At 44.2% G+C, this 19930-nt stretch overlaps 1 protein-coding gene across 8 annotated transcripts in view; it reads right to left on the reverse strand.

The window, feature by feature from the left end:
* LOC119977591 (proton-coupled amino acid transporter 4-like) overlaps nucleotides 1-19930 on the reverse strand; it is a 551265-nt gene that overhangs the window by 505767 nt on the left and 25568 nt on the right. For all 8 annotated transcript variants that reach the window (XR_005463231.1, XM_038818709.1, XM_038818705.1 and 5 more), the window contains exon 7: nucleotides 14195-14279. Coding sequence is in view for 7 of the 8 variants with exons in the window: in XM_038818709.1 (XP_038674637.1) it covers nucleotides 14195-14279 (85 nt within the window). In the remaining variant the exon portion in view is untranslated. The remainder of the gene's footprint in view (nucleotides 1-14194; nucleotides 14280-19930) is intronic.

Consider the following 19930-nt stretch of genomic DNA (forward strand, 5'->3'; position numbering starts at 1 on the left):
GTGAAGCAACAATGCCTATTCACGCAAGACTAATCACACAAAGTGGCACTAACCCCTTGTTCACAGCGTGAAAATTCCCCAGAATCTAACTCCAGAGAAAGTGGATGAATGGACAAGCTTCAGAAGGTTGTTAGAAAGTTGGCACTGAATGATTCCCTGGCCTCAAGGGATTTCAAATAATCTAATTTCATGAATGGACAATTACCTTCATGTTTATTCCCAAGAATGTAGCATTAGAGTACAGTGCTCGAGGCTCCCAGTGACTGGGCTGACACCAGCACATCCAAGCGTCTGGCCTAAGCAATTTCAAGGCAATTGGTAATGTTGGAGTGGGGGTGGAGGGGAAATAACCTTAATACGGACCTTGCACAGACCTAAGCAATGTCAAGGCAATTGGTCATGTTGGAGGGGCAAATATTCTCCGAAATGGGAACAAAGCCCACAAACCATATTCACTGACGAATAACTGATAAAAAAAGGATCTTTGGAAACTAATTTTGACATGTCTTAATCTCAGCAATGCTGCAGAGAGAAGATTATCGGGAAGACGGAGCCTGGATTTATCACGGCCTGCATTATCACTTACAAGCAGGGTTGAAGGAGAAGATTGTGATGGAAGTGCCTGCATCAGCAAAGGGAGGAGCAAGAGCCTCAAAAACAAGAACTGCGCATTGACATCAGATCCAAGCAGAAGACAGTGACACAACCATGAAGAGGAGGCGTTGGAGCCCTCCCATCATGGGCCAGCATGAGCACCAGTGTTACTTTTCTTCTCATTTTGCCCATACACATCAATATAAGAGTGAATAGTTACACATCAGACTCAAACTGCCCTGAACCTTTGAAGGATAATGAACCCTCGACAGCATGTGACCTTGCTGAGATGAGATGTCAACTAGAAGAGGGCATCCCGGCAACAGACATCAAGGTGCTGCCTTTTCTGGCGCCTCTCCACCATCCTAGTCACAACACCCTACAAGAGCCAGGAGTTGTCGTTAAATCCTCAGTGGTCTTCTTGCTGTATACTTTCAACGTGATAAGGCTCAGAGTCACATTAATGAGGCGGGAAGCAAATGACAGTGCAAAAACACGGCATTGCGGCCAGTGGAAAAAACATCTTTTTTTCCACATTTAATTTGTAATTTATAGTCCATTCCCACAATAATTTATCTGTTCACATCGATTCTGATTGGTATTCATGTAAAAGTTACAAAAAGTGGAATCTAGTCAGTAATTTCTTCATTTGGGGATCATTAGGGGAGACAATGATGTACTGTTGTCACTGGGCTAGTAATCCAGAAGCCCAGGCTATACTCTGGGGCAGAGGTTCAAGTACCACCATGGTAGCTGGTGGGTTTTAATTTAATTAATTAATTAGTTCGGTGATTGAAAGTTCATCACAGTAATGGTAACGATGAAAAACCCACCTTGTTTACTCATATCCTTTTAGGAAGGAAATCTGCCAAGTGATTTCAGACCGACACTAATGTGGCCGACACTTAACTGCCCTCTTAAACAGCCTCACAAGCCACTCAGTTCAAGGGCAATGAAGGAAGGGCAAAATATGCTGTTCTTGCCACAATACCGACATACCATGCAAGAATGTTTTTAAAAATCAGTATATTGGTTATTTTGGTTTACGGTTCCCTCACAAGGCTCATAAAAACTGGGAGAAAACATTGATTACAAAAAGTAATTGCACAAGATCACAACTAAGATAACTCAAATATGCCAATTCAATATATAAAATGTGATTCAAATTGTTTTCCCTCATCTGGTTATGTGCAATACGTAGCAGGCAGCCAAGTCATACAAATGCTCATTTTAGAAACCCTAATTTGTGAAGATGATCCTAACTCAAAGAATCAAAGCTGCACTTCTGGTCCCACTTCTGCCACTTAGTGACCACAGCAATATGTGACCTCTCCTCTTCCTCATCTACTATGCTATACTTTGACAACATCACCTGCAGACATGTAGACTGACCATCCCCAGTTACAATTCTATTGATCCTGTGTTGTCAAGACTACTTGTCCATCATGCTACCGTGGATGACTTGGTATTTGATCCAGCTGAATAATAGAAAGAATGAAACAATCATCTTTTGTGCACACCACAAAATCCATATCCTCGCCATCAATTCAGACCATTTACTATTCTGCCCCAAGTTATGCTTCCATCCCCTTGACACAACCCCTACCTTAGTCCATCAGCTGCTGAAACCCATATTTCTACCACCTCAATCTCAACTATTCCAATGCTGCCCTTCCATTCTGCATCCTTCAAACATCAGGCTCATCCAAGACTCGACTGCCCACATCCTGTCCCACACAAAATCGCACTTGATCATTACGTCTGTCCTTCATTAACTACTCAACAGCTCACATTTAAAATCTGCACCCTCATTAAAATCTCTTCATGACTTCACCCCTCCCCATCTTTGTAACCTTCATAGTCCAACATAGACTCTACTCCTCCACCATCATATCCATCTCCCTTTACCCCTCCCCTCACCTGTTCCACCAGAGGCCAAAACATCCTGGACCACTGCTGCACAAATATTAAACATGCCTACCGCTCTATCGCCCACCCACACTTTGGCAAATCTGACCACAAGGCTGTGCTCCTGTTCCCGGCTTATAAGAAAAAACTGAACATAGAACATAGAACACTACAGCGCAGTACGGGCCCTTCGGCCCTCGATGTTGCGCCGACCTGTGAAACCATCTGAAGCCTATCTGACCTACACTATTCCATTTTCATCCATATGTCTATCCAGTGACCACTTAAATGCCCTTAAAGTTGGCGAGTCTACTACCGTTGCAGGCAGGGCGTTCCACACCCCTACTACTCTCTGACTAAAGAAACTGCCTCTGACATCTGTCCTATATCTATCACCCCTCAATTTAAAGCTATGTCCCCTCGTGTTGGTCATCACCATCCGAGGAAAAAGACTCTCACTGTCCACCCTATCTAACCCTCTGACTCTTATTAAGTCACCTCTCAGCCTTCTCCTCTCTAACGAAAACAACCTCAATTCCCTGAGCCTTTCCTCGTAAGACCTTCCCTCCATACCAGGCAACATCCTAGTAAATCTCCTCTGCACCCTTTCCAAAGCTTCCACATCCTTCCTATAATGTGGTGACCAGAACTGCATGCAGTATTCCAGGTGCGGCCACACCAGAGTTATGTACAGCTGCAGCATGACCTTGTGGTTCCGAAACTCAATCCCCCTGCTTATAAAGGCTAGCACACCATATGCCTTGTTAACAGCCCTATTAACCTGGGTGGCAACTTTCAGGGATTTATGTACCTGGATGCCGAGATCTCTCTGTTCATCATGAAGCGGGAGAATCCGTCAAAGAAAGTCGTGCATTGTTGGTCTGAGGAATCGGATTCTCTCCAATGGGACTGCTTAGAGTCAGTGGACTGGTCAGTATTTAAAAACTCTGCGACCAGCTTGAACGAGTACGCCACTACAGTAACTGACTTCATTAGTAAGTGTGTAGAAGACTGTGTGCCAAAGAAGCAAATCTGCATGTTTCCCAAACAGAAACCCTGGATGAACAGGGATATCCACTGCTTGCTGAAGTCTAGATCTGAGGCGCTCAAGTCAGGCGACCCTGGCCTCTACAAGAAAGCCAGATATGACCTAAAGAAATCCATCAAAGATGCCAAAAGACAATACCGGGCCAAGCTCGAGTCCCAGGCTAGCCACACGGATCCCCGCTGTCTATGGCAAGATTTGCAAGATGAAGGTATGTAAAATCGTCGGCTACAACGCACCCCTCCCTGATGAGCTCAACGCATTCGATACCCGCTTTGAGCGAGAGGTCAGCGCGAGAGAGCCCTCCACCCCAGAAGAACTTGCATCTGAGATCACCATTGCAGACGTCAGAGCAGCCTTCTCGAAGGACAACCCACGGAAGCCACAGGCCCCGATGGGGTACCCGGACGAGCACTCAGGTCTTTCGTGGATCAGCTGGCAGGGGTATTCGCAGACATCTTCAACCCATCTTTACAACAATCTAAGACCCTATCTGCTTCAAGAAGACAACCATCATCCCTGTGCAAAAAAAAAAATTATGCAGCGTGCCTTAATGACTATCGTCCAGTGGCTCTGACATCCATCATCATGAAGTACTTCGAAAGGCTAGTCATGACACGAATCAACTCCAGCCTCCCGGATTGCCTTGATCCACTACAGTTCGCCTACCGCTGCAACAGGTCCACAGCAGACCCCATCTCCATAGCCCTGCACTCTATCCTGGAACACCTAAATAACAAAGACACCCATGTCAGATTCCTATTTATCGACTACAGCTCAGCCATCAACACCATCATTCCTACGAAACTCATCTCCAAACTCGGCTCCTCCCTCGGTGACTGGATCCTGGACTTTCTAACCCACAGGCCACAATCAGTAAAGATGGGCAACAACACCTCCTCCACGATCATCCTCAACATCGGTGCCCCACAAGGCTGTGTCCTCAGCCCCCACTATATTCCTTATACACCTATGACTGTGGCCAAATTCCCCTCCAACCCGATTTTCAAATTTGCTGATGACACCACCGTAGTTGATCGGATTTCAACAATGACGAGACAGAGTATAGGAATGAGTTACAGAATCTGGTGAACTCGTGCGACGACAATAATCTCTCCCTCAATGTCAACAAAACAAAGGAGATTGTCATCGACTTCAGGAAGCGTAGTGGAGAACATGCCGCTGTCTACATCAATGGGAACGAAGTAGAAAGGCTCGAAGGCTTCAAGTTTTTAGGTGTTCAAATCACCAAGAGCCTGTCCTGGCCCCCCCCATGCCGACGCCATAGTTAAGAAAGCTCACCAACGACTCTACTTTCCCAAAAGACTAAGGAGATTTGGCATGTCAGCTACGACCCTCAACAACTTCTACACATGCACCATAGAAAGCATTCTTTCTGGTTGTATCACAGCTTGGTATGGAGCCTGCTCTGCCCAAGACCACAGGAAACTACAAAAGGTTGTGAATGTAACCCAGTCCATCACGCAAACCAGCCTCCCATTCATTGACTCTATTTATAATTCCCGCTGCCTCAGAAAAGGCAGCCAGCATAATTAAGGACCACACGCGCCCCGGATATACTCTCTTCCACCTTCGCCAGTCAGGAAAAAGATACCAAAGTTTGAGGTCACGTACCAACAAACTCAAGAACAGCTTCTTCCCTACTGCCATCAGACTTTTGAATGGACCTACCTCGTATTAAGTCGATCTTTTCTCTACACCTTGCTATAACTGTAACATTATATTCTGAAGTCTCTCCTTCCCTCCCTATATACAGTAGGCATTGTTTGTACAGCATGCAAGAAACAATACTTTTCACTGTATACTAATACATGTGACAATAATAAATCAAATCCAATCAAAAATGCCATTCCTCTAATCTTAGTCTTTTATGCAGCCCTTATCTCATCATTGGCAGTGCGTTCTAGCCATGTAAATCCCACTTGGATTTAAATCCCATGAATCGTTTCATTTTTTTAAAAATCTGTAAATTCACAGAACAGGAGAAGTGCATCTTTGGATCTAATAGAGCACTATACACTTCCAGCAGAATTTCTGATTTGGACTGTGCTGTTTGGCTGTATAGTCCAACATTCTAATTGCTTTGTTTATTACAGGTCTTAGACATGTTGACCTTTAGGACACTATACCTTTCTTAATCTCATCCTTAGCTATTTCAATACAAATGATGGTGCATTTCTGTCCCTAGCCCTTCCCATTTTTCTCCCTGTTCATGCAAGGCTATAGAGATGTCAGTATTAATTTGCTACTATTCTGCCACCTACATATTTTGTCCAATTAACTTTATATTTCTTGAGCTTGATCCTCAGAATCAACTGCCCTTCTCACTTATTTAGATATTTGATCAATTCATTTGGAATTTCAATCCAACAATTGATAAGACATTAGAATCATTTCAGATCCAATGCAAATCAATTTTCATTCTTTCCTTTTATCATCATTACTCTCAAGATCACTAACAGGATAGCTACAGATGAACAACCTTTCAACCTAAATTCATCCAACTTTCAAGAAAGATCCTAAACTTTACCTCACAACATTCAAGTGCTTCTTAAATGTTTCCAGGGTTTTCACCTCCCACTACTCCAGCTGGAAGTACGTTCAATACATTGATTACATGAACGAATTCCTACACTACGTAAAATTTGTCTTTTGCTTCTACCTGCACGTAAAAGCCAATAAAAATGTTACTTCCAATCTACTGGGAAATATGCCCTTGATAAAGAGGAACACTGATAATGCAATCATTTGAGAAGCTGACCATTTCCGAAGGCAAGACAAGGGCCTTTCAGAATAGCAGAGATGCCATCAAGCTACTGGAAAAAAAACCTGTCTATATTAGAGGGTATCATGACACTCTGCAACAATCACAACATTCAATGCAAATATTCAAAGACAGCCTGTGTCTATGTTCCTTTAGAAACAGAACTTATTTTAATTCAATGAAGGGGAAAACTTTGCTATTATTTAAAGTCATTGATTAAAGTACAAGATGGATGACTGCACGAAAGAAGTTTAAAAATGCAAAACACTCTCTCAGTTACTGCCCGAAAAGCTTTCTCAGCAGGGATATCTTTGGATCTGAAATGGATTGGAATAAAAAGAACAGATTGGAAACTCTCAGACTGGCCTGGTAAGTGTGAGGAATTATCAGTAATAAACAGGATAAATATCAGTCCATTGTAATTTCAACCATAAACGGAAAGTTCTTTACAAAATCTAAACATCTTTTAGTCGTCTGTGAAATAAGAAGCCATTTGTCGCATTTCAAAGTGAATTTCCTAAGATCGCCAGAAATGCTAGTGCATCTTCTGCAACGGATTACTTTCCCATGAGTAGCCTCATTTTTAAATTACCTCTCAATGGACATGATTTTCCACATTGTGACGATCCAGTTGTGCTGGGAGCATTGCGGGGAACACACAAAACTGGCTTTGTGCCAGGCACAAAACCATGCAAGTGTGACCCGACCCACTGTTCCTGGTGCAATCTGGATCACGCCCTCTCTTATTTAAATATGCGTGGCCTGTTTGAGGCCTCAGTCTCCCAGCTCCCAAGAGTCAACGGCCAGGAGGCCTCACCCGGGCAGTAATTATTCCAGCGTGATGGCCACTTGGAGCCTGAGGCCATTGGAGCCCTCCGGGTGGTTGGGGACAGGGCATGGCCTTGATAGTCCCCCGGGCAGCATAGGGTCATTCTGGTGCCAGGGCAGCAGTGGCAGGTTGGCAGTGCCAAGAGTCAGATCCTGAGAAGGCCTTGCCCATGAAAGGGGTGTTATGAAGGTTTGACGGGGGAGCCATGAACTTCCAGTGGCGGCCACAGAGTGGTCGCACACAGGTCAGCTCTGGTTCAAAGGCATAGAATTGAGCTCTTTTTACCGAAAACGGTGGAATGTTGACCGGAAAGTGTAGAGGAGAAGTCCCCCCCCCCCCCACCCCCCCGGGAGTGGCATGTCTGCTTGTTAACAGGCCTGGCAGAAGGTGAAAGACCTGGCCAAGCAACTGGAAGAGATCTGTGGCACAGCATCAATCGGAAAGATGGTGGAGGGGAAGGGTCGACGCAGGTTGGAAAACCCCAGATGGAGCTTTTATTAGAGAAGAGTTTCACAAACAAAGAAAAGAAATGCAGGAAGACCGATTGAAGGCCATCGAAGGAGTGGTTGCATCCCTGAAAGGCTCGATGGAGAGGGCCGAGAGGTATTTGGAGGCACAGGAGTCACAGATCTGGGAGATGGAGATGGTGATGTTGGACCACAAAGATCGGGTGGTGGCATTGGAGGCAGAGGTGGGGCTCCTGGGGGACCTTTGTAAGTCGTTAAAAGCAAAGGTGGAAGAGCAAGAGAACAGGTCGAGAAGGCACTGCTGGAAACATTTCTAAGCATGGGCTTGACCAGTGAAAAGCACTCAAGCCCCCAAAAAATGTGTGGGGGATTAGTCTGGATCGCCCCCAAAAAACCGACAGGAAACACCCTGCCAAATTCCCAAAAAATGACTAAGTGCCATTTTGGGAAAGAATCGCACCCAATATCATAGAATTTACAGTGCAGAAGGAGGCCATTCGGCCCATTGAGTCTGCAACGGTCCTTGGAAAGAGCACCCTACCCCAAACCCACACCTCCACCCCATCCCCGTAACCCAGTAACTGCACCTAATCTTTTAGGACAGCAAGGGCAATTTAGCATAGCCAATCTACTTAACCGGCACATCTTTGGACTGTGGGAGGAAACCGGAGCACCCGGAGGAAACCCACACAGACACAGGAAGAACGTGCAGACTCCGCACAGGCAGTGACCCAAGCCGGGAATTGAACCTGGGTCCCTGGAGCTTAGAAGCAGCTGTACTAAAAACTGTGCTACCGTGCCACCCAGATGCAGTTTAGTCCCCAATCTTTAATAATTGAATTTTATATTGCTGAATAGCAAACCTTGCTACTTTTCCATTTTCCAAATTGTTGAGTAGTTGAGAGTGGTGTAAAGGATAAGGAGCAGACATTAAAAAAGTGAAAATGTTTTACTCTTCCCCGGGTATTGGGAGTTTTTTTGGATAAGTACCAAAAGAACAATCAATGGAAAAAAATAGACCTTGAAGAACCCAGTGGGCGGCACTGCTGCTTCACAGCGCCAGGGTCCCAGGTTTGATTCCCGGTTTGGATCACCGTCTGTGCGTTCTCCGTGTCTGCGTGGGTTCCTCCAAGTGCTACGGTTTCCTCTCACAAGTCCCAAAAGACGTGCTCTTAGGTAGTTTGGGCATTCTGAATTCTCCCTCCATGTACCCGAACAGGCACCGGAATTTGGCGACTAGGGGCTTTTCACAGTAACTTCATTGCAGTGTTAATGTAAAACCTACTTGTGACAATAAAGATCATTATCATTAACAATCATCAACAAAAAAAATGTTTTTCATTGCATATTGGTAAAACTAAAGAAAACCAGCGAAACTGGAGATAGGCGCAAACTACGAACATATGAAATACGAATGGGAGTAGGCCATTCAGCCTTTGAGGTGGCTCCACCATTTGATACGGTCAGGGATGACTGATTTGATTGTGACCTCTACTCATCTTTCTCGTCTACCCTCAATGCCTTGGATTCCCCTGTCAATCAAGAATCTATCCAAATTTCTATCTCAGAGTCCACCATCCTACAGGGAAAAGACTTTCAAAGACTGAAGGGGGTGTCCAACGATGAGACCTCTTAAAATTGAATAGCTAGGATGCCACTAGAGTAGTTTTACATAAGTTAGTTTATTAAGGATTCAGATTAATTATAGAATGTGTACTGGGCAATCATTATTAACCATTAAACCTGTATTTTAGGACATAGCAGTGAGAATCATGTAAACTATAGCTACAAGCAGTGGCCACAATACATGATGGGATTTAGGCTAGCGAACTTGCCCATGTTTTTGAGACACAGATGTGGGGTGAGCAGATTACACAGTGGATGTATACACATTTTATCAGTGGCCCTCAGCCAGAGGGCAGTGAATCTGTGGAACACTTTGCCACAGAAGGCTGTGGAGGCCAAATCACGGAGTGTCTTTAAGACAGAGATAGATAGGTTCTTGATTAATAAGGGAATCAGGGGTTATGGGGAGACGGCAAGAGAATGGCAATTAATGGCAAGAGAAAAATATCAGCCATGATTGAATGGTGGAGCAGACTCGATGGGCCAAGTGACCTTATTCTGCTCCTATGACGTATGGTCTTATAGTCTCCAATAGACTCTGGAACAATCTATGAAGTGAAAAGGAAGCCACCTCTTATACCCTGCCCCTTTGAACCAATCCATGGAGTAAAGAGGATGCCAGTTCTGCCATCTGTCCCTAATAAACAATGCAGGATGTTAGGATGGGGAAAACAACTTAAAATTGACATAAAACCTTTGGTAAACAACAGGTGACAGAATGAGGCTCAATCATGGTTTGACCGCAATTTTATTGGATAGATTTGAACATGACAGCTTCAGGGATTGGATCGAGTCCAACTGGGGTGGGCAATTGATATTTGGGAATTGTATAATTGATGTGTTTCTATCAGTGTTTAGTAGATAAATCTTGGCAAACATCCACATCTCATCTCTCGTGTACACTGTAGCCACCTAAGATGGCCACAAATGGACACAAAATGGAAGACTGCAAAGAGTGCAGGGTAAACGGACATGTTAAAGAGCAAACAGCTTGCAGAGGCAATTATGCATTGAAACAATTGCAGAAACCAGTTTCCTGGCAGCTGCAGAGATCAGGCAGCGCTGTAAATGGGAAAGCCGTTAACATAGTAATGAGGTGATACCAGGCAGTCCCAGGTACAATGGATACAGTTAAGTATCAATTGATACTTTTAATAGCAGCCCAGACACGATGGAGCCAGAGAAGCCCAGGACAATGAGTCCTAAGAACCGCCCCAGCCATCAAGGAACGGCCCTAGGATTGGGGGGTTCAAACCATATCGATTGGGAAGAGGCCCAATCGATCCCCAGCAGGTGAGGAAGCCCGCCCCAAGGGGCGCGGACCCCTGGGACCTATAAAAGAGAGGTCCCACGCATGGTTCAGTCTTCTGATTCTTTCTCCTGATTCCGGCTTCTGAATCCAGCCTCGAGACCCCTGTCTTCTCCATCAGCCGATTGAACTGAAGCCGCCAATAAGTAGGTGCCTAACGACGATTGCTACCTGACCCCGGCATTACTTATACCCTTGCCAACCGATAGTGACCCGAAGCCTGCAGCCCAGAACGGAACGAAGGCCTTGTTCCCTGACCTCACAGTTCCTTCTTAGATAAGTATTAGTCGTTTAGTGGTAGAAGTAAGTTAGTCTTTAGCGTGTGCATGAGTGTTATTATAATTGTGTTATAAGAAACTCTAATTGTTTTGGACTTACTAATTGGTGTACAGCTTTATTGCTTTGAACTTGACCTTGAAACTTGTGACGGTGTCTTTACGGCATCTGGTGACTCCAGAGCTTAGAACGAGAAACAGAGCCAAGTGAGTGTTAAGCACACTCACCCAAAACGAGCAACAACACAAACTCAAGCTTGGGAAAATAAAACCGTCTTATCCAGATTGTTGATGTGTCTGCTGCTCTCTGTACAGAGTTGAGGCAGAGAAGAACCCCACATGAAAGCGGATTCAATACACAGGCCTTGAAAACGCTCCTACAATGACGAACAATCCTCAAGAGATACAAATTCTCAGCTGTCTTATTTCATGACCCTTATTTTTAAACTATGGTATACCCTATTTCTGGTCTCGCCCACAAGGGGGAACATCCTTTAAATATCCACTCAGTCAAGTCCTCTCAGTATCTTCTTTATTTCGATAAGAGCACCTCATATTCTTCTGACCCTCAAAGAATACAGGTGCAGCCTATCCAAAGTTTCCTCATTAAGATAACTTCTTCATCCCGAGAATGAATCAAATGAACCTTCTCTGAACTGGTTCTATTGCAATTTTACATTTTCTTAAGTAAAGAGACCAAAACCTCCCTACTTTAATATTCCATTCCCCTTGCAATTAACAACAATATTCAATTTGTCTTGCTAATCACTTGCTGTACTTGCATACTAATCCCGAAAGACGTGTTCTTAGGTAATTTGGACATTCTGAATTCTCCTTCCGTGTACCCGAACAGGTGCCGGAATGTGGCAACTAGGGGCTTTTCACAGTAACTTCATTGCAGTGTTAATGTAAGCCTACTTGTGACAATAAAGATTATTATTTTTATTACTAGCCAGAACACCCAGGTCCCTCTGCACTCCAAAGTTCTACAATCTCTCCATTTAAATAATGCTGTTTATTTTCTTACCAAAGTGGACTAACTCACATTTCGCCACATTGTATTCCATCTGCCAAAGTTGGCCAGTCAATCTAGCTATAATCTCTTTGCAGGCTCCTCCGACCCACTTCACAACTTACTCTCCTACTTATCTTTGTGCTATTAACAAATTTAGCAACCGTACATTTGGTCCCTTCATACACGTCATTAACATAGACTGCAAATAGTTTAGGCCCCAGCACTGATCTCTGTGGCACTCCACAGTTACAGCTTGCCAACGTGAAAATTAGCCATTTATCCTTCCTTTCTGCTTCCTATTAACTAACCAATCCTATATCCATGCTAATATGTTGCCCCCTAACCATGAGCGCTTATTTCATGAAGCAACCTTTGACCTGGCACATTTCAAACGCTTTTTGGAAATTCAAGCATGGTACCTCACAGTAGCATGGTGGTTAGCATCAATGCTTCACAGCTCCAGGGTCCCAGGTTCGATTCCCGGCTGGGTCACTGTCTGTGCGGAGTCTGCACATCCTCCCCGTGTGCGCGTGGGTTTCCTCCGGGTGCTCCGGTTTCCTCCCACAGTCCAAAGATGTGCGGGTTAGGTGGATTGGCCATGCTAAATTGCCCGTAGTGTAAGGTTAATGGGGGGATTGTTGGGTTACGGGTATACGGGTTACGTGGGTTAAGTAGGGTGATCATTGCTCGGCACAACATTGAGGGCCGAAGGGCCTGTTCTGTGCTGTACTGTTCTATGTTCTATCTGCAGATTTCCATTTTCCACTATGCTTGTTACTACCTCAAAGAACTAATAAATTAGTCAAACATGATTTCCCCTTCACAAAACCATGCTGACTCTGCCTGACTGCATTAAGATTTTCTAAGTGCTCTGCTATAACCTCCTTAATAATAGATTACAGCATTTTCTCTATGACAAGGAAACTACTTGCAAACCTGCCATACAATTCAGACAGTGTTTTTAACAGCATGGAGAGGCTCTTCGGCCCATTGTGCCTGCACCGGCTATCAAGCACTTATTTATTTCCACCCCCCTTTTCCAGCACTCGACCCGCAGCTATGGCATTTCAAGTACCATCAAAATACTTCTTAAATGTTGTGAGGGTTCCCCAACTCTACCACTGTTTCAGACAGCGAGTTCCAGACTCCAAACATTCTCTGGGTGAAAAGGTTTTTCCTTATATCACCTTTAAACCTCCTGCCCCTTACTTTAAATCTATACCCCAAGTTATTGACCCCTCTGCTAAGAGGAAAAGTTACTTCCTATCCACACTATACATGTCCCTCAATTTTATATCAGATCCTCCCTCAGCCTTATCTGCTCCAAGGAAGGCAACCCCAGCCTATCCCGTCTCTATTGACAGCTGAAAGGCTCCAGCTCAGGCAACATCCTGGTGAATCTCCTTTGCAACCTCTCTAATGCAATCACTTCCTTCCTATTAGGTGGCAACCAGAACTGCACACTGTGTTCCAGCTGTGGACTAACCAGCATTTTATACAGCTCCATCATAACCTCACATTCTTATAGTCTATGCCGCAGGTAATAAAAGGTAAGTATCCCATCTGCCTTCTTAACCACCTTATTTACCTGTCCCGCTTACTTCAAGGATCCATAAACATGTACCCCAAGATTCTCTGATCATCTGCACTCCTTAGGATCCTACCATTCATAGTATTTTCACTTTTATGGGTTCTTAATTAAGGTTGAAATAATGTTGAAGTGTTACATCATTACCTGCCAATATTATGGTGATGTTAAATATATTTTTTAAAGGTAATAAATTTAATAATGGAACAGTTGCAATTTTGTTTCTAGTAAACAATGCCTTGGTGTGCAAAAGTGTTCGTGGGCTTTTAGTGAAGTAATTGTCAGTGCACTGCTGGCCTTGTTCCATACCTAACCAAGTACAGAATACTAGAATTTTGTGGATTATACAGTCCTCAGAGTAATATCTAAAGTAGTCCTGGATCCTTTTATGGCAAACCACGGAGTCTTTTTTTTAAAGAATGGATCGGTGATGGACGGACGTGATAATCACATCTGAGCAGCAGTTGAAACTGGTTTAAATGATCCCTACTATTAAGTTAATGTTAATCTAATGTATCCTTTTATCTTCAGAATAGTCTGCTGAAAACATCAGTAATGTTACTTCTAATGCTTTAAATACAACAAATGAATCGGTTTGACTTTCTCAGCAACAAAAGAGATGTAATTTTGTTAGAGTTTTACGATGAATGAAAGGAGTAATGAGGAGTAACTTTCATAGGGTGTAAATACCATACTTTCTTCACTTGTTAAAACGTCATAATAAATCATTTTAACTTCTCACTGATAGCTTACCTGTTTCATGTTAGCAGCAAGGAAAACAAAATAAACTGAGCAAAATCCCAGTTGTGTAATGATGAGGAAGAACTCAACAGTCGTCCTAAAAAGAAAGGAGCATGCATGTCAATCTAATAGATATTAAAAGTTCTTCATTATACATGACACGTATATTATGGGCCAGGATTTAGAGAACCCCAAAGTATCTCATGGAGTTCACCTGACCCACAACTTTAAATAGATTTTGGTTATGGGGAGCACAAGGGCCCACTTTACAGGTGTGATGCAACAGAGCTAAAGTATGTTTAAAACAAAACAATGTTTATTCTATGAATCCAGTTAACATTTTATCAACACACAGTAAACAGTTTATCAACTACCAACCCTGACGACCCTCAAAAGATACAGTGCACTATAGATAACCCTTAATAACTTTCCAAACAACATCCATAAGTTAAATCCTTTTAAAATAAAGACAGCAGGTTTAAAAGCTCTACAGAAACATGTATTACTTTGAAATCATCAATCATCGGGAGGCATTCTTTAGCTTGTAGAGAGAGAGATCATTATACAGCTGCTTGCCTTGAATGCGGCTCTCCACCTCTGAAAACAAAACCAAAAACACTGCAGCTTCCAGCTCAAAAACGAAAGTGAAAGACAGACAGCCCAGCTCCACCCACACACTGACATCACTTCAGCTATTTGATAAACACCCATTTCTTAAAGGTACATCCATCTGACATAAAAAGAATAAAAGAACTAACTACTCTTTATATACCACTTTCCATGGCCCTAGAACATTGTAAAATGCTTCACATAATTAAATGAATTTAGAAGGACAGTGTATTCACTATTGTAACGTACGACAAGGTGACAGAAATCCGGCATGATTCTGCAGCAACAATGTGGTCATCTATTTCCAATGATGTCTGTTAAGGGATAAACATCGGCCTAGACACTAGAAGATCTTCCCTGCATTTCTTAGAATACATCCGTGGGATGTTTTATATCCACCCAAGAAGCAGATAGGCAGTTGCAACATGCAGCTCATAATTCTGCATTGAAATGCCAAATGTATTAGGATTAGATTCTAGATCCACAAGAATGTGTCTCAAGGAGAAAATCTGACATCGAGTTAAAGCTGACATTTGATGGACCCATTGGCAAACTGTAAGGCATTCCAGTTAGGAGGTGAGCAGTTAATCTCCTGCATTTTCTTATATTTCCTGGTATTCCATTATCATAACCCCATTTTGTAGACTGCTAGTAAATCAAAACTATGTTTTGCACCATTTTCTTCTGGAGTGGTGTGTCTTTAAGAAGTAACATTACTGATGTTTGGATGAGGGCAGGTCTCAAGGCAATTTCAATATGTGTACTCAACCAAAATGTTTGTCGCACTTCATGATTGGCAGAGGTCTTTGCACATTCTACCCATGTCTGCGAGGGCCTTACCCCTACAAAACCCAAAGATGTGCAGGATAGGTAAATTAGCCAAGTTAAATTGCCCCTTAATTGGGAAAAAAAAGAATTGGGTACTCTAAATTTTAAAAATATAACTGGGAGACGTCAAAATATAAACAAGCACAGGGAAATACGCAGATCCATCAGCATCTGAAAAGATAGGTTGTTTCAAGAAAAGAAAACCGCTGTAGAAGACAGCACACATCATGAAATCTGGAAATATACAGATTGGTCAAGAGTGCACAACAATGTGTAACCAATCAAGCTGGTCCACATTTACTACTCACCCATATCAAACCTTTACACGACCTTTCAGCTCTAACATTATATCTCATTCCCAAAGTCACAACAATATGCATAGTCAAGAAGACAGCCCTGCCACGCATATTTAAAATGCTTTACCCCTTAAGTCGATCTAACAACCCAGCTGCACAGTCACAGAATAAGAAACAGATGACAAACACATTTGAAACGCATCTGTTACTGCAAACGATCAATTCATCAGTTTCACAAGCTGACAAAATTCAAAACAGGTGCCAAATACAGGATGGCTCACTAATCAGATGCCTTTGACAGGGCTTTCCGGGAAAGAAGAGCATAGAAGGAGTTGGAGGACATGAAACACAAGTGTTGACACGGCGTCAAAACAGGCACGAGCGACGCCGCTGTCAACGGGCCTCCAGGCCCAGTCATTCTCCCCTTCCTCGGGGGCTAGGAGGGCACCGGAGTGCTGTGCGCTGCTCCAGCGCGAATGCCGGACCTACACAGCCGACACAGGTCCGCGCATGCGCATCACGGCCGTCTTCAAGCCGGCCCCCGGGCAACATGGCAGAGCCCCACAGGGGCCCGGCGCGGAGGAACATGGGTCCCCCTGGAATTATGATGGTTGGCCCCCCCCGATCGCGGCCCTGGCCACCACGGAGGCCCCCCGTGAGTCGGCTCTCTTCTTCCTCCTCCCCCCCCCCCCCCCCCCCCCCCCCAACCACGGCGGCCCGCGCAGCCAGAACGCAGAGGTCCCGGCCGGGTAGGACCATACACGAACGACGCCGGCGGGCACTTGGTCCGTCGCGTGCGGAGAATCACTGCGGGAGCCGCTTTCAACGGCCCCCAACCGGTGCAGCGGCGACCGCGCCTGCGCGATTGCCGCCGATTCTCCAGTCGCCGAGGAATCGGCAGCCCAGAATCAGAGTGGCATGGCGGGATTCGCGTGCCCTCCCACCGATTCTCCGATCCGCGCGAGCTCCGAGAATTCCTCCCCGAACTGAGAATTCGTGTAATCCTACAATTGCATCTAGTCACCCTTTCACTCATCCCTCTCAGCATACTCAAAACCTTAAAGACTCTACCTGGTGTCATGAGACGCAAGTCACATTTGAAGGGATGTCAGTGAACAAACGGTCTAACATTAGTTCTTTTTTTATTTTTGTCTAGTAGCGTGGAAACACGTAGCCCAGAGCAAGACAACATAAGAAAACTCCAAATCTATCTCACCAAGTTGTTCCAGGGTGAACAGTGGGTTTGACAAGCAAAACTTGAAAAGAAACAAGTGGTGGAGGCAAAGGAGCAAAATGATCTGATAATCAAATGGCTACATGGATACCACGTAAAGCCCGACCTTTGGGAATCGTGCCACTCACCAAAAGTTCTATGATTATTTATGCTGCCACCTACTTTCCACAAGACATATTTAAGCTGCCTCATGGCAGTCAACTGCTTGGTGTAGCAAGCTGGGCAGCAGTGGGTAGCACTGCTGCCTCAGTGTCAGGGACCTGGATTTGATTCCAACCTCGGTGACCGTGTGGAGTTTGCACATTCTCCCAGTGTCTGAATGGGTTTCCACCCAGTCTAAAGATGTGCAGGTTTAGGTGGATTGGCCAGTGCCAAATTGCCCCTTAGCGTCCAGGAATGTGCAGGTTAGGTTACAGGGGACAGGGGAGTGGCCTTTCACAGGTACGGTGTAGATTTGATGGGTCAAATGGCCTCCTTTTGCACTGTAGGGATTCTATGATCTGTGAAGAGCCAACGATACAATTTGTTGAAGGATTGATGTCAGTTTGGAATGGAGTATAAATGGTGAACATACTAATAATCTTACCAGCATATGAAGATTTCTCTCCTTGATTAAAGTTCTCTACCTTAAAGAGATTACAAAAATCTGAGTTTTTGCAAAGTAAATGCACCAAAGACCAGAATTCTCTCAGATGTCTTAGTCTCCAAATGTGGGCCCTGAGACAAGCATGGGTATGTATCCAAGGCCATTCTTGTTTGCACATGGATTGATTTTTCGCATTTAAGAAGCCTCTTGTGAATCTTTGTCAGTCCCCTTGTTTCCTTTTGCAGGTTGTCCTTTTTGGCTCTAACCTTTTGTAACTGGACGATTACTGAATCACCCCCAGTACAAGGTGCCAAATGGTCTAGCCCAAGGAGCGCCCAGTGCAATGTGTTATTTGGTTCGGTCTAGTGATGTCATTTTATGATGGACCTGGCTGGCAGCCAATCCACTGCTTTGTAGTCCCGGATCTTGGCTGACCCTTGATCCTGATTGGTGTGGGACGTTCCAGAAGATTCTGGCAAAACCTGCAGACTCCATTTTAAGTTTAGTTCTGCTTAGTCCAGGAGAGAGTGGGGCACAGGTTTGGATGCTCTCAATCAGCTAATGCCGATTAGCACCTTCTCCAGCCAGCCTGTGAAAGTTTAACTTCTGAGAGACTGCGGAAGGCACAGCTCTGGAATCTCTCCTGAGATCTCTAAAGGCCTTGAAGACCTTTTTCTTTCTCTCTGCATCACAAACAGCCAAAACCTGCCAGGAGACCAAACCAGTGGCCGGGTGGTTGAGTGGACGGAAAACCCTCTTTTAAATTCTCAGGTCGCGAATTCTAATATTATCTCAGTGAGCCTGAGAGCCATTCAGGTGGGAAAACTTTCAGCGTGAAGACTCAAGATTGCAAAAAGTGAAATTAACTCCCCAGAAGAATTCCTACAGCCGGAGAGGGCTGGATGAAGGCACAAACGAGAAGCTCTAATCCAATCAGTGGGTTTCAACACTTCCATCCCAGGAAGACTACAAGCTCAGCAGCAAAGAAATTACTCTCACACCCTTTTAACCCCCATTATTTTTTATCCTTCCCGTCCCCACTGTGTCTGTTTTGTATGTAGGTGGGTAGATGGTGGGACAGTGAAGGGGAATTAGATTAGCAGACCGTTGTTCTATTATTGTCATTACATGTTTATCTCTCCTCTTGTAAATAACGTTTTTCTGTGCTTTACTTACAGCTCTGGTGCCTGCAACTCATTGGAGCAGTCAAGGGTTAAAGATCTCAGAAGCTATACAAATTATTGGTTAATTCACTGAGGTTGGGACTCTGGTGCTGGAATTGACTATGCACTACCCAGGGTGTCGTAAGACTCACCTAAATTCTGCCAGCACTATTGAAACCAAGGAATGCCCACTTTATGGGCCAGGGTTTAGAGAACCCCAAAGTGTATCTTGGAATTCACCTGACCCACAACTTTTAATGGATTGTGGTTATGGGGAGACATGGGCCTACTTTACAGGTGTGGTGCAACAGAAAGCTAAAGTACTTTTAAATTAAAACAATGTTTATTTATGAAACCAGGAAACAGTTTATAAACCCACAGTAAACATCTTAACAACTATCAACACCAATCATCCCACAGACACAATATTCTAAGTAACCCTTAATCTTTCCTTGCAACATTCATAAGACAAATACCCTCTTCAACACAGACATCAGGTTTAAATTCTCTACTGAGAGCAGTTATCACTTTTAAATTAGCAAGTGATTTGAACATTCCTTTCATGCAGAAAATCAGAATTACACCTGGTTTTGCTGGATGCAGCTCCAAATCTGCAAAACGAAACTGAACACACTATGTAGCTGCTAGCTCAAAGCAAAAGTGAAAGACAGACAGCCCAGCTCCACCCATGCTCTGACATCACCGCAGCTATCTGACAAACACCCATTTCTTAAAGGTACACCTACTACAGCCATTTGATAAGCACCCATTTCTTAAAGGTACTCTCACATGACACCACCCTGATTCTGATTCAAAGTTTTTTTTTACATAAACGTAGGGTACCCAATTCATTTTTTCCAATTAACGGGCAATTTAGCGTGGCCAATCCACCTACCCTGCACATCTTTGGGTTGTGGGGGAGAAACCCACGCAAACATGGGGAGAATGTGCAAATACCACACGGTCAGTGACCCAGAGCCGGGTTCGAACCTGGGACCTCGGCGCTGTGAGGCAGAAATGCTAACTACTGCG

Source organism: Scyliorhinus canicula, chromosome 14 (genome assembly GCF_902713615.1).
Source record: "Scyliorhinus canicula chromosome 14, sScyCan1.1, whole genome shotgun sequence".
NCBI lineage: Eukaryota > Metazoa > Chordata > Chondrichthyes > Carcharhiniformes > Scyliorhinidae > Scyliorhinus > Scyliorhinus canicula.